This window comes from Colossoma macropomum, unplaced genomic scaffold (assembly GCF_904425465.1).
Source record: "Colossoma macropomum unplaced genomic scaffold, Colossoma_macropomum, whole genome shotgun sequence".
Classification (NCBI taxonomy): domain Eukaryota; kingdom Metazoa; phylum Chordata; class Actinopteri; order Characiformes; family Serrasalmidae; genus Colossoma; species Colossoma macropomum.
This window is the reverse complement of record NW_023494792.1, coordinates 25,685,856-25,707,425: the sequence shown is the minus strand read 5'-3', so window position 1 is coordinate 25,707,425 and position 21,570 is coordinate 25,685,856. Positions and strand designations below refer to the sequence as shown.

The 21,570-nt window shown below is 38.7% G+C and overlaps 1 protein-coding gene across 1 annotated transcript; it reads left to right on the top strand.

The window, feature by feature from the left end:
• Nucleotides 1-458: 458 nt before the first annotated feature.
• Nucleotides 459-20,601, top strand: spaca4l (sperm acrosome associated 4 like). Its single transcript, XM_036576717.1, has 3 exons — nt 459-606; nt 16,964-17,074; nt 17,911-20,601. The coding sequence occupies exons 1-3, from the start codon at nt 555-557 to the stop codon at nt 18,132-18,134; spliced, it is 387 nt and encodes a 128-aa protein (XP_036432610.1). The 5' UTR covers nt 459-554; the 3' UTR covers nt 18,135-20,601.
• The last annotated feature ends 969 nt before the right edge of the window (nt 20,602-21,570 follow it).

Genomic DNA, 21,570 nt, shown 5'->3' with positions numbered 1-21,570 from the left:
CAGTGTACAACGGTGATGACGGTGAAATAGTGGTAAATATAGAAAACACTATTTTGTCTCACACCACCCTGTGCTCCTCCATCGTTTAATAAAACGGATTCACATTTTTTACTTTTATTTCTCAAAACTGTTGTAAAACAAGAAGCAGTTCTGACATTTTAGTGATTAACTTGTGCAGCAATTTTGAAAAATTGGTGGAGTTCCCCTTTAAGCACATGTAACTGAGTAAACATAGCTAGTCTGATCTAATATAGCCATCATAAAGGCCTAGACAGGCATTGAGACACAGCCACAGCCTTTATGACTTATTCCCTAGAAACTAGCTCACTCCGTAGGGAGCTAGGACGCGCTTTGGGACTCACCCGGCTCCTCAGCCCGCACACAGCGGCTCAGCCCGCCCCGCTGCCCCGCTCTGAGCTAACGGAGCTGTGGGTGGGCGGGTCCCTGTATATAACTAGCGGATCACCTACCCTGCACTAAAGCACAGTTTTTCACCTGAGCAAAAACACAGAGCGCAGCCAGCCTTCTAGAGCGAGCTGACCAACACCCTGACCATGAACAGGACTCTGCTGGGCATCTTTGCAGTGGCGCTGTGCTTCACAGTGGGTAAGAAGCTGTACTCTCATTTTTACTGCTCTAATATTCGTCTGTCTTGCTGTTTTATCGTTTGGTGCGCGTTTGCTGTTGATTATTAACAACAAACATCGTTTTTTTCACGTTTTTTAAACGTGAAAACGGCTATTGTGCAACGTCCCCTGCTGAAAAAGACCATTGGAAACTATTATGGGTTTGCTTTATAATAGGAACTGGCTTGGAAAACACTTTACTAGTGTGGAAAACTATCAGATGCACTTAGAATCAACCACTGGTCACCTGTTAAGTCATTGGAGTCCTTTACATTGTGATTTCAACCCATTAAAAAGCCAAAATATATTACAAAATCATCAAGAACCAAGAGTTTATGGTGTCGGCGGGTTTTTTTCAGCAGGGTTATGAAGGTAGACATCACATAGGCTGCAAAATGAGACTGGACAGTGCTCTTTTTGTGACTTTGAATGAGTTTTAACAAGTTTTTATTGAGTTTAATGAGCTCAGATCTGCTTGTGTTTGGAGCAGCTCATGTGTTGGAGCCCACCTGACCGTCAGAGAGAGGGAGGGAGGGTGGAGAGACATAAACAAGCACTGTTTAGAACTGTTAGATCTCTTTTAACCTCATGCAATCCCAATAGTATCACTGTTATGAATAATCCGCAGTAAATCATCCCCTCAGCTAACGGTAAATATGATTTGAAGATGAATAAAAGGTGATTTGAGCCACGCCCTACAGGCCTTCTGGTAGACCGAGCCTCTGTAACTGTTCAGGGCCCGTTACTCCTCAGCTGTGTGTACAAATCAGTGTGTTTATGTGTCCAGTCTGAATGTGTCACACCTCTCTGAGTCACCAGCGTATGAGTGGATGTCAAGCAAAAAGAGCGAGGAACAAAAAACACGGCAGCCTCTCCCTCTTTAGTGTGTCACAGTGTTCCTCTTAAATGACGGCCCTGTCAAACTTGTTTCGTGTAGCGGGAGCTCCTCACTGCACTGCTTTACCGTGAGAATCACAGCCCAGAGTGATCAGACCAAGCCTTAGAGAGATTAGACCGGTATAGTTCTCAATAATAACAGTCACTGGAAAAGCAGTGGACACTTGAGTTCTTTTCAGAGGTCGGTCCTAGTTAGATTTACTGAATGGACGGACTATTTTCATATCGGACACTGCAAAAAACAGCATCGTGTCCAGTGAAATTATTTTAACGCTATAAATTTATAAATCTATATCCAATATTTCTGCTGTTGAGATTGTTGTAAGCTTATTTTAAGATTATTTAACTTATTTCCAAACATTTTTACCTGTTTTAACTAAAATTATCTCACTATACTGGCAGATCATTTTGCTGGTTTTAAGAAATGTGCTTGAAACAAGCTACATTATCTGCCAGTATAGTAAGATAATTTTGCTTAACAACATTACTTAAAACAGGTAAAAATTTTCTAGAAATAAGCTAAATAATCTTAAAATCAGCACACAACCATCTCAAAATAAGAAATATTACATATATTGACTAGAATTAAGATAATTTCACTTGAAAAGATATTTTTTGCTGTGTAATGCTGTAGTATGTCCAAGAAATGCTTGTCAGTTTTAGGTTATGTTTTCTAGTTTGCTTTGCTGTAGCCTCTTCTTGTGGAGGGTGGGGCTCAGTACCAACCGGGGGCTGTGTATGTGTGTGAACCAGGAGAGAGCTGTTAGAGTCAGAGAACGAGCTGTTAGAACAGAGAAAAACTATGCGTATGTATGGTGTAGCTGTGGCCGCCAACAGCTGGAGAATAAAGCACCATGTCTTGTGCGAAAGCTGTGTTGCTTTTAACGCTACAAAACTTTTACTTCTCCTTTTCCTTCTGCTCAAAGTTGATCAAATAGGAGTGTTTTGAGCCTGGATTTAAAGTGTCCAGTGTTGGAGCTCTTCTGATGCTCTCTGTCAACTGGTTTCATTTAGTAGCGAAACGCTGCTTCTCCATGTTTAGTTTTCACCTTCGGCAGGACTAACTGACGAGTTCCTAATGATCTCAGAGTTCTGCTCAGCTCATTTTGCTGCAACATCTGAAATAAACATGCTGGTCCTGTACCATTGAGTGATTTATAGCCCAGTAACAGCTACTTAAAGTCTATTCTGTATCAGACTGGTAAGGATTTAAGAATGGGGGGTGGTGTGTTCCCTTCTTTTACTCCTAGTGAGACTCTGGCAGCTGCATTTTGAAGCTGAAGTTGTTTGATTGTCTTTTTCGGGAGTCCAGTTAGGAGACCATTACAGTGATCAACTCTGCTAGAAAGGCGTGGATGAGTTTCTCCAGGTCTGCTTTAGTCAGAAAAAAATCTCTGATCTTGTTGATGTTCTTAAGATTATAAAAATATATTATCTGCTTTGACGCGACATCTGAAACTAAGATCACAATCCATTAGTACACCAAGGTTATGTACTAGTTCTGTAGATTTTAAGGCTCTTGAATCCAGATAAGCAGCTACTCTTTGCCTCTTTTTCCCGAGTCTGTATTCAAGCGAATGTCATTAATAACTTTAATTAGGGTCGTTTTAGTGCTATGATGAACCTGACTGAAATTTGTCTAGACAGATATTTAAGGACAGGAAGCCAATAAGTTTTTCAATGTAAGGTAGATTTGAAATCGGTCTGTAATTACTTAATAGAGTTGCTTCTATGTTATTCTTTTGTAAGACAGGCGTCACAACCACAGTTAATTTGTTGGGAAAAATGCCCAACAGGAGTGAGGAGGTGTTTACTATCTGAAGTATTTTGGTTTGTTAACATGTCAGGACTACAAGTGGAGGATTTGAGATGACTCACTATATTGAGTAAAATTTCATTATTGATGGCACTAAACTGGGACATTTTAACCATGATATCTCTATGTGGTGATGGAGTGGTCAAGGGCTCTCTGGTGGATATAGATGTGTTAATGGTTTGCCTGATATTATGGACTTTAATGTTAAAAAAAATGTGCAAACTCACTACATTTCTCAGTTGATACTAATTCAGGGGCCATATATGTAGGTGATTTGGTTAGTTTGCCAACCATGGTGAAGAGTATTCCGCTGTTGTTGGCTCAACAGTGGAAAATAGGCCATAGTTTTACACCAAAAGTATCCAAACAAGAGAACAGAGTGTGAAGATTTCAGTTCTGGTGCTGTTTGACTCAGTTTGACTCAATACTTTTGTACTTCTACTCAAGGTGTTTTTGGGAAGGTATTTTTTCTGGAGTTATTATTTTTCCTAAATATTAATACTTTTTCTTGTGCTTCTTTTTTCCTTTTAACAAATCTGTTTGATCGGACCTGAAACCAATCAGACAAATCTGATTTTGTTGCAATTTGTTAACTGTAACCACTAACGTGGTCCCCCCACTGAGCTGGTCTGTGCCATAGATGCTGATAAAGTTTGCTAATATCACTATAAAATAAGGTGTTAAATAAAAAAGTTGTTCATAAGCTTGCTAAACTGCATCTAATGACATATGCAGATCAGATGATGCCAGAGTGGACCAGCTCAGAGGGCGGGGCCACCTTGGCCACCACTACAGCAATGCTCTTATTAATGAAAAAGTTTTTAACAAACAACCTAAAGGTATTTGCTACTGGATCATGCTTGTTAATTGTAAAAAAAGCTGTTTCTGTTATTCTGGCCACTAATTCGTAATTTTGCGCCTTAAGTTGCACAAAGTAATGAAAATAATACCTTTATTTGTAGAACACTTTTTATAAACGTACATCGTTCATATACAACTGTCATAATCATTCATTTTTTTAGCTAACAAGTAATTGCCATGTAAATAACTGCAGTGATACTCACCGCTGCCCTCTATGGATGTTATTAATAAACACCAAATAAACAAACTTTAAATTTCTGTTTTTTATTTATTTCATTTTCATGCATGAGCCTCTGTCCAACTGACCAACACGCCTGATTCAGATTCTGCTTGTTGTGATGTAAACAAACAAATCTCAAAACTGAACAACTAACTGGTCAGCTTACATATTTGAGGTCAGGTGATTGTGTAATAATTGCAACAGGTGGCTTAAAGTGCTGGCAAAGTTCAAAATAAAAGCGTAAACAGGGTAAAAGCAGAAAGATAAAAGCAGAGTAAGGTTACTCAAGAATGATAGGCATGTGTCAAGAGACCCACCCAGATCGTGCTGGAACTTGCCTTGGTAGCCACAGATGACAGGCAAATCCAAGGTGTGGGTGGAAGCAGGTGGATAGAGGAGCCTAAAGTTGTTCTCAGGGTTTGTTTTTGCAATGAAATTTGAACTTGAAGTAAAACTAGTTATCAAAACCAACTTGGTGAAAAAAGGAAGTATCCAATCAAAAACTTCTCCTGTACTGAGTTCTCATAGACCTGCAGTATGCATATTCTTCTCTTTTTGGTCTATAATAAAATGCTAAAGCTCCGAAATGAGAAGCTGAACCAACTAAGCAGCATGAAATTAAACTCGAAATGAAGAACTAAGTGAAGGTCTAAAGTCAAACTGAGCTAAATGTAGATTCATTTCCTCAAAAAATCATTTGATACAGAGTCATTTCATTTCCAGTCAAAACGGCGATTAAGTACAAATTATTCATTTTTCAGCGTCAGGCAAAAATCAGAAGACATATTTAATAGGCTGTTACACAGAAACCTCAACAATCTAATATAATATAATTTTTTCAGCGTTCAGTTTGTCCACTCTTTACCTTCCATTCTTTTCAGAAGGCTCGTTTTCCGTCTTTCAAAGACATTTCCAGGGATAATTTTCCACACCTCCAAAGTTTAGTCTTAGAAGTTGGTTCTCACCATCCAAGCATTCTCAAACTTTACACTAATGAGTCCATAAAGCCTTAGTCCACCACTCAGTTGTCCAGATTTGGTGTTCTAGTGCAAATGTCCTTCTTTTTCCTTTTCTCAGTGAGGTTCTTCTTGACAGCTACACATCCTTTCAGACCCACAGCGCTGAGTCGTCTTCTCACAGTGGAAGGATGGACAGAAACACCTGTGGATGTTTTCAGATCTGAAGCAGCTTGATTTTCTCCTCTCTCTCAAAGATGAAAGCTTTAAGTGCTGTTTATCTGATGGGGACAGTTTTGGTGTTGACCAGGTCTTCCAGGTGGTTGTTAGGAGTCCCGTTTTCTCTGTAGCTCTTCTGTAGTTTTGGAAACCCCTGATTGTTGTTGACTTCTTCCTTCCTTATGCAAGTGGATTCTCTCATATCTAATCTCCTATGAAACATCTGGAAAATAGACAGCCTCACTGTTTTGGCTGGAATGATTTCAATGTAGGGTGGTCTCTGACTTTCACACGTACTGTGTACAGCAGCAAAAGGGTTCAAAGAACCTTTCTTTGGTACTATATAGAGCCTTTTTTTGAGTCCACTGACTGAAGGAGTCCACTTCTAAATGCCACCTACTATTAATAGACTTGAAAGACTGTCTAATGTTACAGTTCTGGCCTACTTACATAATACTGAGCAGACACTAAAATTAAAGGGAGGACAGCCAGAGGCCGCAGGGTCCTGTTAGTCTTCAGTTGCAACCATTTGAACAGCTCTGAAATCAGCAGAGAAGGAAAGTGAGCTTTGGTTTAACCCTTTACATGGTCAGGGCCAAAGTTTTATTACACACCTCTATAACCTGAGAAAAGCTCCATTAGTTTGCACTGAAGTCTCTGTAGTTACTGAATAATAAGCCTTAGTATGTAATAAGCCTGGGATTATAAGGAGTGCATTGGTGCTGGGATTTTAAGGGGTTAATTGATCCTGGGATTAGTTGGTCCTGGGATTTTAAGAGGTTTTAAGGAGTAAGTTGTCCTGGGATTTTAAGGGGTTTTAAAGGATTAATTGGTCCTGGGATTTTAAGGGGTCAATTGGTGCTGAGATTGTAAGGGATTTTAAGAGATTAATTGGTCCTGGGATTGTAAACTATTTTAAAGGGTTAATTAGTCCTGTGGTTTTAAGGGGTTTTAAGGGGTTAATTGGCCCTGGGGTTTTAAGGAGTTAACAGTTCCTGGAATTTTAAGGGGTTTTAAGAGGTTATTTGGTCCTGGGTATTTTAAGGGGTTTTAAAGGTTTTTTTGGTCCTGGGATTTAAGGGGTTAATTGGTTCTGGGATTTTAATGGACTTTAAGAGATTTTAAAGAGGTAATTGGTCCTAGGGTTGTAAGCTATTTTAAAGGGTTAATTGGTCCTGGGGTTTTAAGGGGTTGATTAGTCCTGTGGTTTTAAGGGGTTTTAAGGGGTTAATTGGCCCTGGGATTTTAAGGGGTTTTAAGGGTTTTTTTGATTCTGGGATTTTAATGGACTTTAAGAGATTTTAAAGAGGTAATTGGTCCTGGGATTTAAGGGGTTTTAAGGGGTTAAATGGTCCTTTGTCCTTTACAGAAAATGACCCTGCTTCAAACACACACCAATGGGAACGACCAGGACTGGGGAAACACCTTATCTAGCTATTGTTTTAAAGATAACAAACCATTACGTATATTTACATAACACTTTTCGCAAGGACACAATGAAGGTAGCCGGAGAGTTATTAAGTTCAGGTCAACATGGGAGTTTTAAATCGTACGCTAAGCACCTCGTGGGCTTTTGATGGAGCGCAGACTTTGTTGATCTTTCCGGTCAGCTTCTGTAAACTGCCTCCAGCTAATGTAATGAACATGAAATGAAAGTGTGTTAGCCTTGTGCGATAAGACGACAAACTGAACCCAGACTATAAACTCTAACACAAATGTTGACCTAAGGTGGCTCCAAGCTACTGGACTGAAAATAAAGAACTGTTGGCCAAAGTAAAGTTTTTAATGTCTGTGTGTTTAGACTTAAAACAGATTGAAGGCTAAAGTTAAACAATAATCTCATAATCTCAGCTGCGGCTGCCGTTTACAGGTGAGCAACACATTAATGTCCAACAGTAGATTCAGAATAAGATGCCTCAGAATTTGTTCTGATTGGTCTAAAGTGATTTTTTTCATAATTGAACTACGAACTGGCATCTAACAACATTAATGTAAATATATTTGTTCTCACTTTATTTGAATATCTCCCTATACATTATCTACAGATGTTCAAACTTTTAACATCTGCTGAAGCTCAGAATGTCAACAGCATTAGGATTAGGATTAGGATTAGGATTAGGACTAGGGCTTGGTTTAGAACAAGGGTTAGAGTTAGGTTTAGGTATAGGGTAAGGTTAGGATTAGGACCATGGGTTGAGGTTAAGGTTAGAATTAGGACCAGTGCTAAATTTAGGACCAAGGATAGAATTAGGTTTAGGTTTTGTGTTGAGGTTGAGGATAGGATTTGGATTAGAACAAAGGCAAGGTCTAGGAACAAAGTTTGAGGAAGGTTTAGGGTTGAGGTTAGGGTTAAGATTAGGAACAAGGCTAGGTTTAGGACCAATGTTAGAGTTTGGTTTAAGCTTCGAGTTGAAGTTAATGTTTAGGGTTAGGTCTAGGGCTAGGTTTAGGACCAGTGTTAGAGTTTGGTTTAAGCTTTGAGTTGAAATTAAGTTTAGGATTAGGTCTAGGACTGGGTTTAGGAACAAGGTTAGAGTAAGGTTTAAGTTTTGAGTTGCAGTTAAGGTTAGAATTAGATCTAGGGCTAGGTTTAGAAACAAGGTTAAAGTTAGGTTTAAGTTTTGAGTTGAAGTTCTGGGTAGGATTCAGTCTAGGGGTAGGTTTAGGAAGAAGGTAAGAGTTAGGTTTAAGTTTTGAGATGAAGTTAAGGTTAGGATTCAGTCTAGGGGTAGGTTTAGGACCAAAGTTAGAGTTGAGATTTACGTTTTGGGTCTTAGGTAAGGTTTAGGACCAGTGCTAGGTTTAGGAACAAAGTTGGAGTTAGAATTAAGGTTTGGACTGAGGTTAAAATTAGGATTAGGACCAGGGCTAGGTGTACGACAAAGGTTAGAGTTAAGTTTAGGTTCTGTGCTGAGGTAAAGGGTAGGTTTAGGACCAGGGCTAGCTTTAGGACCAAGGTTAGAGTTAGGTTTGGGTTCTGTGTTGAAGTTAAGGGTAGGATTAGGACCAGATCTAGCATTAGGACCAGGTTTAGGGTTAGAGAAAATTAAGGTAAATTAATAGACAATTTTTTGAACTTTGGTTAAATGGAAAATAACCATTTACAAAGCGTCTATAATTGGCTGTGCAAATAAAGTGTTATCAATATTCTGGACATTTCATTTTCATAGTGTTTATTCACAAACAGATCTGGAGGTTTTTATTGCTGTGCTACCAAAAGACATTCCAGTTTAGGGTTAAAGTTCCAGTCTGATGTTTTGCAGCCTCAGTGCAGGTTCTTTCCAAATGACTTAGAAGTCAGCCTTCAGCAAATATGCATGTATTGTGTAAATATCTGTCATCAATAAACTGCCTTGAGCTAATTAATGAGCTCTACATGAGATTAAAGTGTGTTCGATAGAGATGATAAAACACTAAACATTACTGTGGGTTAAAGGCATCTGAGCATACGCCCAGTAGAAAGGTGAAGGCACATTCCCTGTCCAGCAGAGGGCAGCAGTCCTCTAAGCTAGCATAGGTGTCACTATCCAAGACATTCCACCAATAGAGGAGTGCTTTTGTCCCACAAGATATTTTTAAAAACATACAATTGTTCAAGTCTTATGCCTCATATATTCTACTGGATTTTTGGTGAAAATATTATTTTGCACTATCAGCACGAACTTGAGTTACGACCCACAGTCAGAACCTGTTTACTATGAGGGTGAAACTCACAGTGGAAGGATGGACAGAAACACCTGTGGATGTTTTCAGATCTGAAGCAGCTTGATTTTCTCCTCTCTCTCAAAGATGAAAGCTTTAAGTGCTGTTTATCTGATGGGGACCAGGTCTTCCAGGTGGTTGTTAGGAGCCCCATTTTCTCGGGAGCTTTTAATCAGTTTTAACTAAAGTTTTGGAAACTCATGTTTTTTTCACTTATTTTCCTTTGACCTTCTTTTATCTCATGTAAGTGGATTATCCTATATCTATATTATCTTATATCTCTATATGTATATATATTCCGTGCATGTATGCCTGGAAAATGTAAGGTGGGACAAAAAGCCAGTCGTTTGGTGGAATGTCTCGTCTAATTATTATCCGTCTGGATGAATACAGGGGCGTTTTCCTGCCCTGTCCCAGCATGCCTCAGTGTAGGTGTATTGTAATGCAGCCTGTGAGAGGGTAGTGCTCTGACTCACAGTCGAGTATTACAGCATATTTAAGTCACCTGTTGATGTAGACACCAAAACAGGGTTTTGGCTGCTGTTGGATTACACAGACCTTATTAACCCTGTTATTAACGGTGTCTGGCTGAAAATGTCTGGGGTACCAAAAGATACACTCCTTCAGTAAAACAGTAATCATAATTCATTGTTCTCATGTCCTCATCGCAATGCAAATCATGCCCATATTGTGTATCCATATTCATGTAAATGTGTGTGTGTGTATATATATATATATATATATATATATATATATATATATATATAATATATATATATATATATATATTCACACACACACATTCACACACACATATATATATAGGCTCCAGCACCCCACTGCGACCCAGAAGGATAAGCGGTTTAGATGACGTATGTTTGTATGTATATATATCCCATGCTGTGGGAACAAAACGTCATATCTCCAAATCTCCAGGTCATTAATTTTCTTTGGTCCATTCATCATGGAATTTATACACAATGTAAAGAACAACAGACAAAAATGGAAATATGAGGTTCTATTCCAACAAATATATAAATACCTAAAAATTGTCGGAATGAATGGACTAAAAAAAATGACCCAAAATAATGACTTGGAAAAAAGTCTGGTTCCGCTGACTTACATTAAAAGTAAAGTATGTTTTTTCATTCTCGTGTAAAGTTACCATTTTGGAGAATATGTGTGTATATATATATATATATATATATATATGTGTGTACACCTCTGCCTTCTGTGCCCTGTTAAGTCTTGGTTGTATGACTAGGTGTGGCCGCAGCCCTGGCCATGACTGCCCAGGTGTGCTGCCCACGTGCCTCTAAAGATGAGGTCATGTCACACTCTAGTGGCATGTTTACGTCACAGCATCCTTTCCTGGCGGCGCGTGGTTCTTCCTGATCCATCTTGTGTTTGACTACAAACACACGCATTGTTGGTGCAGTTCATTCTCTCAAGTCTCCCAAGGCGCATGATAATAGCTGCTTTGTTCATGTTGTTCAATTACATATGTAAGCACAGGGAGTTTCCCAAATACGGGTGGAGCCCAGGCTTGGACAATGTGGGCAGCTGCAGCCCTCCAGGCTGGCAGAATCAACTGAATTTATCCAGCTGATAACTTGAATCAGGTGTATTTGAGTAGGGAAGATGCCATGAGATGCAGGCTTGAGCAGAGAAAACACCCAAATAGGCAGGACAGATGTTCTCCAAGAGCAACTTGGGAGCAACTAGACTAGAAGAGCAGGCCTTAAATGAGTTCTCCAGGGATTTTCAACCTGCTCGGTCTGTATTTTACCATGTAGGGATGAACAATTGATTTTGTCTTTATATTGAAATTGTGATGAAATTTTCAAATCGCAAGAGCAAAAATTGTGAAATCAAAATTGACCTTTTTTATCTTGTTAGTTCACGTCGGTGGTCATAATAAGCAAGATTCATCATTGCAATATTGGTCAGAAAAATTATATATATTAATAATAATATATACCCCCCCCCAGGTTTCTCTAAACGTAGTAAAGGAATTGAAAACATGTTCAATTATAATGGGCTCTGTTGCGCAGCTGTGAAATTCCATAAATAAATTTTGAATTTGTGACGAATGCAAATTTAAGACAACTGTCAGAAACTACTACTGTTCTAATGAAGTTTTATCCAACTTTCTAACACTGGAGCAGCACAGTAACAAAAGTTCATTGTGTTTTCTGGTATCCGTGGTGATCAGGTAGAGCCTGGTGCATTTCCGGGTTTATTTTTAGCCACCTAGCTTTAAGGTAGCAGTGTTAACCCTGGAAAAGTAGTCACATCTCTGAAAGAATGAATTATAGGTCAGCAGATTACCTTCAGTTTTCTTATACCTCTGGCTAGTTCTACAAAATAGTGCTTTGTATAACTGACTGCTGACAGAGTTCAGCAACTGCCCATTGGCTACTGTTATTAATAAATCCAACCCCCCCCCCATTTTAGACATATCCAATTCTACCCACTAGTTAGGACACACTTCTACCAGCTCTAGGAGGGTGAAGGCTAGCACAGGCTTCCTCTGAGGCCTGTGAAGAGCCACCACATCTTTTCCAACTGCCACTCACGCAACATTGTTGGACAGCGGCAAGCGCCAGTTCTATTACATGAGCAAACAGACGCCCACGCTGGCTAGCATCGTGCTGACTGACGGGGGAAGACAGTGAGGCAATCCTACCCACCCAGAGAGAGTGAGAACAATTGTGCTGTCTTGGACTCACAGCCACATAGCATCACAGCCATCCGTGGGCCGATGCCAATATCTACAATATATACAAGATTTACTTCTTAAGAACCACACCATGTAAGATGTGGGGATTTGGAGACCTCTGTGGTGGAAATGTGTAATTGCACATAAGTAATGTGGGTTGTGCTTTGTCCCTCTTCTCCAAGCAGATTAATCTGATGATTGTGAGCGCATTGACAGAGAATTCAAACAGAACTCAGTCTAAAATTGGGGAAGGTTGTGTCGTTGATTTTGATGTAACGTTGATTTTGCATTTGAGACCTGAACATCGAGCTGGACCTTCTTTTTTGAGGCTGTGTGTGTGACGTTAATATGTAAAGACGTATGACATGGTCTGAAAAACTCCCGACCCGACGGCTCTGAGTTTTAAAAGAGTATTTCGGACTTTATAGAGCAGCGCATGCTCACCGTATTTTACTCTCCTGACTCTACTGATGCTACTTCTTTCAGTTTTAACACATTTTAGGTGCAACATAGAGCAGTAGGTCAGAATCACCTAAACACTCCACTCTTTCGGAGGGCCAGGTCCACCAACAAGTTATCTGACATGAAAATCAGCTATACTGTACAGATACCACAGATAAAGATCAGGTTGAGCTGTAATATATATTACATGTTAAAGCTCTGCAGTCATTGTGCGAAAATGCTTCTCTATGTTGGTTTGAAGTCTCATAGGAAGAGAACAGTGACCCAGTTTGAAAGTCTCTTGAGTAGAACCGGTTCCTGCTTCATAGCTCAGCTCTGCCATTGTGCCTCAGAGCAAGATGCTTTATGCAAGTTGCCCTGGGGTGACTCTCCCCACCCCCGCCCCAAAACTGCTATTGCTTCCCCAGTGGGGCTGGCAGCTATGAAAGGCCCTCAGGTGTTTACCTGGTAAAGATTTTCAAAAGAAAATGTGAAACTGGATCCACCTGAAAAGCCCAGGTGCTCAGCTCTGCAGTCCCAACAGATTAGGCCACTGCGAAGACCTGAGTGGACGTTTTTCAGTCTGCTTGGATGAGAGATTAATGTGTTTCGCTTCTCTCTCACTCTCTCTCTGTCTCTCTCTCTCTCTCTCTATATATATATATATATATATATATATATATATATACACTCACCGACCAGCCACTTCATTAAAACTTGTAGTGACACTCTGTCCACTGACCATATAGGAGCACTTTGTAGTTCTACAGTTACAGACTGTAGTCCATCTGTTTCTCTGCATACTTTGTTAGCCCCCTTTTACCCTGTTCTTCAATGATCAGGACCCCACAGAGCAGGTATTATATTAGATATTAGGGAAAAAAATCAAACATTAAATGTGGCCTGTAAAAATGTTTTGTATCTCTGCTGCTTTATTCGGAACACACCTGTACTTTGATATTCCTAATTGGTCTCTTAATGATGTGGTCACTTTTTCAAAAACAACTTAATGATGTCTTCAGCATCTCAGCGTTAAGTACCACACAATCAACAACTGCTCCGAGCTAATTATCTCTCTACGTCTGTGAAGAACCAAGCAGGACTCCTGTAAATGAATCTGCAGTGTGTGTAGTTTTACAGTCTGACAGTAATAATTGTGGAGCGATTTTAATCCAGTATGAATCTGCAGTGTGTGTAGTTTTACAGTCTGACAGTAATAATTGTGGAGCGATTTTAATCCAGTATGAATCTGCAGTGAACCTACAGTATGAAACTCCATCATTAGATGTGCCTCAAAGACATTTGAGCTTAATTGGAAAAGCCATTTGTTGGTTCAAATTTCTGTATGTTGGTCATTATATGCGCTTCTTTATGATTGTAGTCTGAAAGCAGCATCACTGTAAACTTTTAAATCCAGTGTAAGGGTGCAACCGAAACAAGCTTGTGTGTGTATGTATTTGGGGTGGGGCGGGGGGGGCGGGGGTAGGGGGTAGGGGGGGGGTTGGGTGGGGATGAAGGGGTGTTTGTCAGTAAAAAGTCTTGTTAAACTCATTACCTATCACCATATATCTTACTGATGTACCATTATTAATCAAATTGAATGATTTGTAAGTCAATTTGCATAAAGAGCAACTGAAATTACTGAGATCTTTCTTTCTAGGTACCATTGGATTGGTAACACAGTTGACTGGCTATGCAGGTTTCTAGAAACTTCTTAGGAATGTGAGAACACATGGGGGTGTGTGGAGGGGACAGTACGTTGTCCTGCAGGTTTTCGCCCACGTGACCATTCATTCAGAACATTTTTAAAGTGAAACGGTGTTTGGTCATTTTGCACTCAGAGGAATAAAGAAATTCTCCATCGGTTTTCATAATGATGTCCACCAGATGCATCTGGAGCACATAGTTTATTACCAAGGACAATAACTTTGACACATTGTCCTGTACTTAGTAAATTAATAAAAAAAACATTGACTCAAAAAACACTTACAATAGAAGCTACTGGTCAGCTGCTGAAGTGACTGTCCATTGGCCTTTAAAATAGGGATGTTCTGAATCAATAGGTTTCTGTTCTTTAACTAAGAACAGGGAAATGTGTTGAAATTACTGTCAATGGAAAGTGACCATACAATACAGATGTGGTGGAAATTGAGGTCTTTATACAAAGACTATTCACAGAATAATGGAATCACTTGAGGAAATATGAGATGCAAATTTCTGTGACAGAAGGAACAATTTTTTTGGTGAGGTTTTGTTGAGATAACCGACAAGATCCAACAAGATTTTAATCCAGTGTGAATCTGCAGTGTGTAGTTTTACAGTCTGACAGTAATAATTGTGGAGCGATTTTAATCCAGTATGAATCTGCAGTGTGTGTAGTTTTACAGTCTGACGGTAATAATTGTGGAGCGATTTTAATCCAGTATGAATCTGCAGTGTGTAGTTTTACAGTCTGACTGTAATAATTGTGGAGCGATTTTAATCCAGTATGAATCTGCAGTGTGTGTAGTTTTACAGTCTGACAGTAATAATTGTGGAGCGATTTTAATCCAGTATGAATCTGCAGTGTGTGTAGTTTTACAGTCTGACAGTAATAATTGTGGAGCGATTTTAATCCAGTATGAATCTGCAGTGTGTGTAGTTTTACAGTCTGACAGTAATAATTGTGGAGTGGTTTTAATCCAGTATGAATCTGCAGTGTGTAGTTTTACAGTCTGACAGTAATAATTGTGGAGTGATTTTAATCCAGTATGAATCTGCAGTGTGTGTAGTTTTACAGTCTGACAGTAATAATTGTGGAGTGGTTTTAATCCAGTATGAATCTGCAGTGTGTGTAGTTTTACAGTCTGACAGTAATAATTGTGGAGCGATTTTAATCCAGTATGAATCTGCAGTGTGTGTAGTTTTACAGTCTGACAGTAATAATTGTGGAGTGGTTTTAATCCAGTATGAATCTGCAGTGTGTAGTTTTACAGTCTGACAGTAATAATTGTGGAGCGATTTTAATCCAGTATGAATCTGCAGTGTGTGTAGTTTTACAGTCTGACGGTAATAATTGTCAGTGATTTTAATCCAGTATCAATCTGCAGTGTGTGTAGTTTTACAGTTGCAGATATGGGTGTGTTCAGCTCCAGTAGCGTTTAACACACCCATGTTTAAATCAAGAAAGACTTGTTAGTCAGCTAATTAGTTGGATCAAGTGTGTTCAAGCAGGAAAACCCCTAAATTATGCCAACCAGGGTTGGGAAACACTGCTTTGAAGAACCACCCCATTCTTTAAAAAAAATTCCTTTGTGTATACTTAACAAATAGTGCTCATAATTTATGGGATTCAAGTATGTCATTTATTTGCACATGAATACAGTACACTTAATGTACATGTCTAAGTAATTTATGACTGCGCATGTTGATTATTCTGATGTTTACTGGTCTAAGTGGCGTATTCAGTTCATTCAGTTCATTCAGTTCAATGGCAGTTCTTTGTGCTTAAATTCATAAAAGCCTTCTTAGTTATGCTGAGAATTTAGGCCAGCAAACCCTGCAGTATTTCATATCTGCTCACCACAATTCCTTTCCACATTCTACTCTGTTGTTGACTGACTGTAGTAGCGAAAGACAGCAGAAGAATGTGAGAGAGGCATTTAGAGAGTGAATCTGCTTCTTCTGTGTGGATTTTAAAGGTGGCAGAGTTGGCTGGGAGCAATATGTGTAAACGGCACATTTCAGCACAGAAGACACAACAGAGTCAGATTTCGCTTTAGTTCCTGCTGTGATTTCCCGTAACTCGGGAATGCGCTGTTAGACCAAGGGGGTGGTTTCACTGAGACCAACTTAACATGGCCACAAACTGCCCCTTTCAAGGCTGATGTTCAACCCCCTTTGATTATATTTTGCATCAGTGCTGGTATAACAGTGTAAAATGGTCAGATATCATGCAACTGCATTTAACACTGACCTACATACATCAGCTGTAGTACAAGAAGCAGAGAAATGTTCATAGGAACTAAAATGTGATTGGCTGATCCACATTTAAAGCTTTAATCTACTGTTTTGTTGCATGGTAACCACTGCCTACTGTGAACAAACTACATGGCATTATTACTAACCATTAAACGATGTCATGTCTTGTGCCGTGTAACCTAAGAATAGCTCAACTAGTTTGCATTGAAGTCCATGTAGTTACTGAGTAATAAGGCTTAGTATGGAATAAGGCTGGGACTTTAAGGGGTTGAAACCCGGTATTGAAACGTGGGGGTTCGTCTGCTTCTATGTCCACTTAAGTGTTAGGGACCGTCTCAAAATTGCCAGTACTAGTAATTTACCAGTGCCCCCTTAACAGAAGTAAAATCACTGTAACACAAAGCCTCAAGTGGCTTATTACATTAATAACTGATTGCATTTTGTTTGTGGCGTCATCATTTGAATTCATTGAGTCATGTCATGTTTTTTAACCCCTTCCTGAACCTCTCTCTCTCTCCCTCTCTCTCCCTCTCTCTCTCCCAGCCCACACTCTGCAGTGCTATAACTGTGATATAGGTTTCTGGGATTTGTGTGTGACCACCAAGCAGACGTGCAATGCGGGTGAGCTGTGCTATAGCGGAGTGGGTAAAGCAGGTAAGGACATCTGGAAAGGACCAAGATACACCATAAAAGTGGATCGTATTGAGTTTTAAACAGGTGTAAAATATTACCTGTGAGGGACCCTCTGAGTTTTTTAAGCCTTCAGAGCAGACCTAACAATTTCCATAAAACATTAAAGTTTCATTTAATAGAACCAGCATGTTTGTTGTGTTTAAATTCTAGAAGTACCGTAAAAATACATTTCATTTCTAGGTGGAAACAAAAGGGGTCATTTATTAAAAACAGCCCATTAGGATTAATGTTTTAATTAATGGGAAGATGAAGATACTTCCACTCTTAAAAATAAACATTCCCAAAAAAGGGTTCACTGGAGAGACACCATAGCTGGCCCACTTTTGGTCCCCTAGAGATCCTTTCAGTAGACGGTGCCTTAAAGGACCATGTTCATAAATGAGAACCTTTTTAGGATTAATAGAACTTGTAAACATTAGATTTTGGTAATAATTTACTGTAGCTCAGTGTTTATAAGTGAAATTTATAAACACTGCCTTTATAAATGCATGTTGCTAATGTTGGAACAAAACCTGGTATCTCCATGGTAACTTTACAGAAGAGGGGAAAAAACATACTTTACTTTTAATGTAAGTCAGTGGAACCAGACTTTTTTACAAGTATATTTTGGCCATTTCTTTCTGTTTATCATTGATCGTGAACTGTTACACACAATGTAAAGGGGTAACAGGCAATTTCAAACTATGTCAGAAACCGAAAAATGGAGATACGAGGTTTTGTTCCGACAGCAGTTTATGAAGGACGTATGTGAACACTGCCCCACAGTAAAGCCTTACTGGGACTGTATTTTTCCTCAGCCGGCATCATTAAGCTGAAGATGAAGGGCTGCCTGAAAGAGGCTGACTGTAACAAGACAAGTGATGTGAACTTCCCACCCAGCTCCAACTCCTCCATCTACCAAATGACCAAGACCTGTTGCTATGGTGAACTGTGCAACGCTGCCCCCGGCCTGTCCCTGCACACTCTCACACTGGCCGCCGCCTCCATTACCTCACTCATCATCTCTAAGGTCCTGGTGTGAGGACAACACACTCACAATTGTGCAGAATCCCACCCACACCCCACCTACAGATTATTTAAGGGTCATTTATATTGGTAACACTGTACTGTAAACAATGGCTCATCAGATCAACCTAGAAATTACTTAATGTAGTAACAAGCAACTGAAGTAGTTTAATTCAACTCAAAAAATGACACTGATTGAAAAAATCGTTCATTGGATTTTCATGTAGGTTGAATAAAACTAGTTTGTTTACTTGTTACCACATTAAGTAATTGTTTAGGTTGAATTGACGAGCCGTTTTTTACAGTACACTCTAGGGCAGCGTCCATTCGGCTACATACGCTGGTCATGACAGCCTAAATAAACTGGTACCACTTCACAATAAGACCACCATTGTAAAGGGTTTACCATTGGTTTGAAACTAGTTTATTAATGAGGTCATAAACGCCTTAAAAGTCATTAATAAGCAGTGACAACACATAAACAAAAGGGGCAACAGTGTGATGAAGCTGATGGGTTTAATGCTGACTGAAATTTTACCGTATAGCTGGATTTGGACTCACTATTTGTCGAGCAACAGGTCAACAGGTCGTTGCCTTTTTATGTGTTATCACTGCTTATTCATGGCTTTAAAGGGTTTATGGCCCATTATTAAACTCCTGACATTGCTGTTATGTCAACTTCATGTCAAAGTTGCCAAATGCATACTTAATAACAAGTGATGCTTATTGGAATAAGCCTATTGGTTGCAATGAAGGGCTTATGTAGGTGTTGTGTAGCCTTATAAACACTGCCCCACAGTGAAGTCTTGCCTTTATCTCTTCATAACACTCACATGCACTAATGTGAAGCAGCTCGTCCAACTTTCTGCAGCCTGTAATCATGATTTGGGAAAATCTCTTGTTGCCATGAAGCTGCTTCAGCGTAGGTTCAGATTTGTGCATTCCTGTATATTAATTTGCATACACATATACTGCCGTATGATGTCATGTTATTGTCAATTCTTTCAGATTTCAACTACTTAGTTCTCTTTTAAAGACACTTCGTTATGCTTACTTAGTGTTGTTTCCTTTGCTTGCACTGCAGTGAGCAAAACAGCTGTTTATACTGGCTCTACATGCAAATGTAAAACTATTTCTGACTCTTTGCTTTCACACTATCACACAATATTGTAGACACCATCACTAAAGCATGTCTATTAATGAATTTTAAAGCATGAGACAATTTACAATGTGGTTGTTTGAAAATTTAGTAACGCTTTATTTGAAAGCTACCTACATAGGGACTTCATAACACATGTATAAACATTGGATTATGTATTTTTGAAGCAATATTTCTGTCTTATGTTAGTAAGTTGCTTCATAACAATGTTATCATTACAACACTTTAGATTTAAACCCCTTATGTCACTTATTAAAATTCATAAAAAAAGATTTTGATAGTATCTTGCAATTACAGGCATAAGCTATTAGTAAATACTCTATTATTGGTTTATAACTATGTTATTCAGTGCTTATACATGTGTTATGATGTCACTGTGTACTCCAAATGAAGTGCTACTGAAATTTTGGCATGGTAAATTCCAAGTGCCTTGTTGTCAAGTTACCAAATCATCATTTTAGTGTTGATAAAGTGATTTTAGCAGTTGACAATCTTTTGAAAGGGTCATTTTTTAAATGTTTTAAATGATATCTCTAGGAATTTAATGGACAAATTTTCTGCTGGGAGAAATATCCTAGGATGCTACTGCTTATGGGTTGATAAACTGATTGTTTCTCATTGTTTATGTTTTTTTTTAATTGTTTAAATGTTTTAATTTGTTACTGCCCTTTAAATATGTCATTTGGAGGCCAAAGTTTTATGGAAAAGTGCAGTGTTGCTTTTTTATTATAGGGATTCTTCGGTGAACTGGAAACATTTCAGCACGCCTTTGCATGCATATGATGATTTACAATGTAATAAATGCTGTCTGGAAATTTTTCCTGGAAAAAAGAATGAAGTGCTTGAGATGATGTTGGCTATGGACGTCCTGCAGATAGCTTAGCTGATCAGGTACTATTTTGTGCTGCATGTTTTTTCAGTTATCGTGATACTCAAACAAATGAATGTATTAGTGCAGGTATGGAGGTAGAGCTCAACTCATCAGACATTAAAGAAGCCCAGCGTGATGTGCAGGAGGTGTGGTGGTGTGGAGGGAGCGCTACACTGTGCGGTACTGCGGCCCCCTGGGATCAGGAGCCATATTCAAAAACTTAGAGCTGGTTTCCATTCATGCAATACTAAATTCAAAACAATCCGATTGGTTGAAAAATGTTCTACCTGTGTTGTTATATCTGAGGCTAGTACAGTTGTTTTATTGGGCCTGTATCACTCTGCTGACCACCAGTTGCTAAGTAACAACAATGATCGCTTTACTCAAAGCTGCTGGAACTACTTTTTTTTGTCAGAAGAAACTGCCAATAATAAAAACATTCATTTGAAATAATGTTTGTGGCTTCTTGGCTTTACTTTTTTTCTCTACTTCTGTTGTATGAAAGCAATAGACGGTGGTGTGGCCAAACCAGTTTGTGGGGGGTTAGAGTTGGGGGGGAGGGTTATGGGGAGGGGTTATAATATGACTTAAAAAAAATACAAAATGTTTATAGAATTTATAGCAAATAGTATTTATAAATGACCTTTTACTTAAAAGAGTGTGTAACAAAGCTAGGCGATATTGCAAAAATGCAATATCATGATTCATTTTCATGATACACAATTTGTCACAATAATTGTTTTGTGTCATCTGATAAGTTGGAACAGACAAAGTTGTACCATATTTTAAAAAAAACAATCAAAAATGATATTTTCAGAATTTCATATATTGTGTTTGGGCAGTGTTTTTTAGGTACAGATTATTTCCTCGATATGCTCAGATAAGCATATTGTGACATGCTATAATGTAATTCATCATGATAACAATATATAAAGTTGCTGATCTCATATCTCCATTTTTGTCATTTTTTCAGTTTTTGGCATATTTTGAAAAAGGCAGTTGTCCATTATGAGGTGTCAAAATGTAATAATGTAGAGACCAACAGAAATGGACCAAAATGACTTGGGAAAAAGTAACTCTCCATTTACTTCCATTTAAAATTGAGAATGTTTTTCATTGTCCTGTAAATTTACCTTTCTGGAGATACAAGGTTTTGTTCTGACAGCAGCGCTCTAAATATATATATATATATATATATATATATATATAATATATATATATATATATATATATATATACACATATGTATGTGTGTGTGTGTGTGTGTGTGTGTGTGTGATATTTATGTAGTGAAAAAATGACAGTTTAACCCCTTAAAACCCCAGGCTTATTACATACTAAGGCTTATTATTTAGTAACTACAGGGACTTCAGTGAAAACTAACTGAGCTATTCTTAGCTTATTAAGCCAAATAATAGAGCT

Excerpts from the sequence above, each read along its gene's own strand:
- spaca4l (XM_036576717.1), top strand. The coding sequence starts at position 555 with ATGAACAGGACTCTGCTGGGCATCTTTGCAGTGGCGCTGTGCTTCACA. Across the intron at positions 607-16,963 it reads GGCGCTGTGCTTCACAGTGG|CCCACACTCTGCAGTGCTAT; the intron begins GTAAGAAGCTGT and ends TCTCTCTCCCAG. Across the intron at positions 17,075-17,910 it reads TAGCGGAGTGGGTAAAGCAG|CCGGCATCATTAAGCTGAAG; the intron begins GTAAGGACATCT and ends ATTTTTCCTCAG.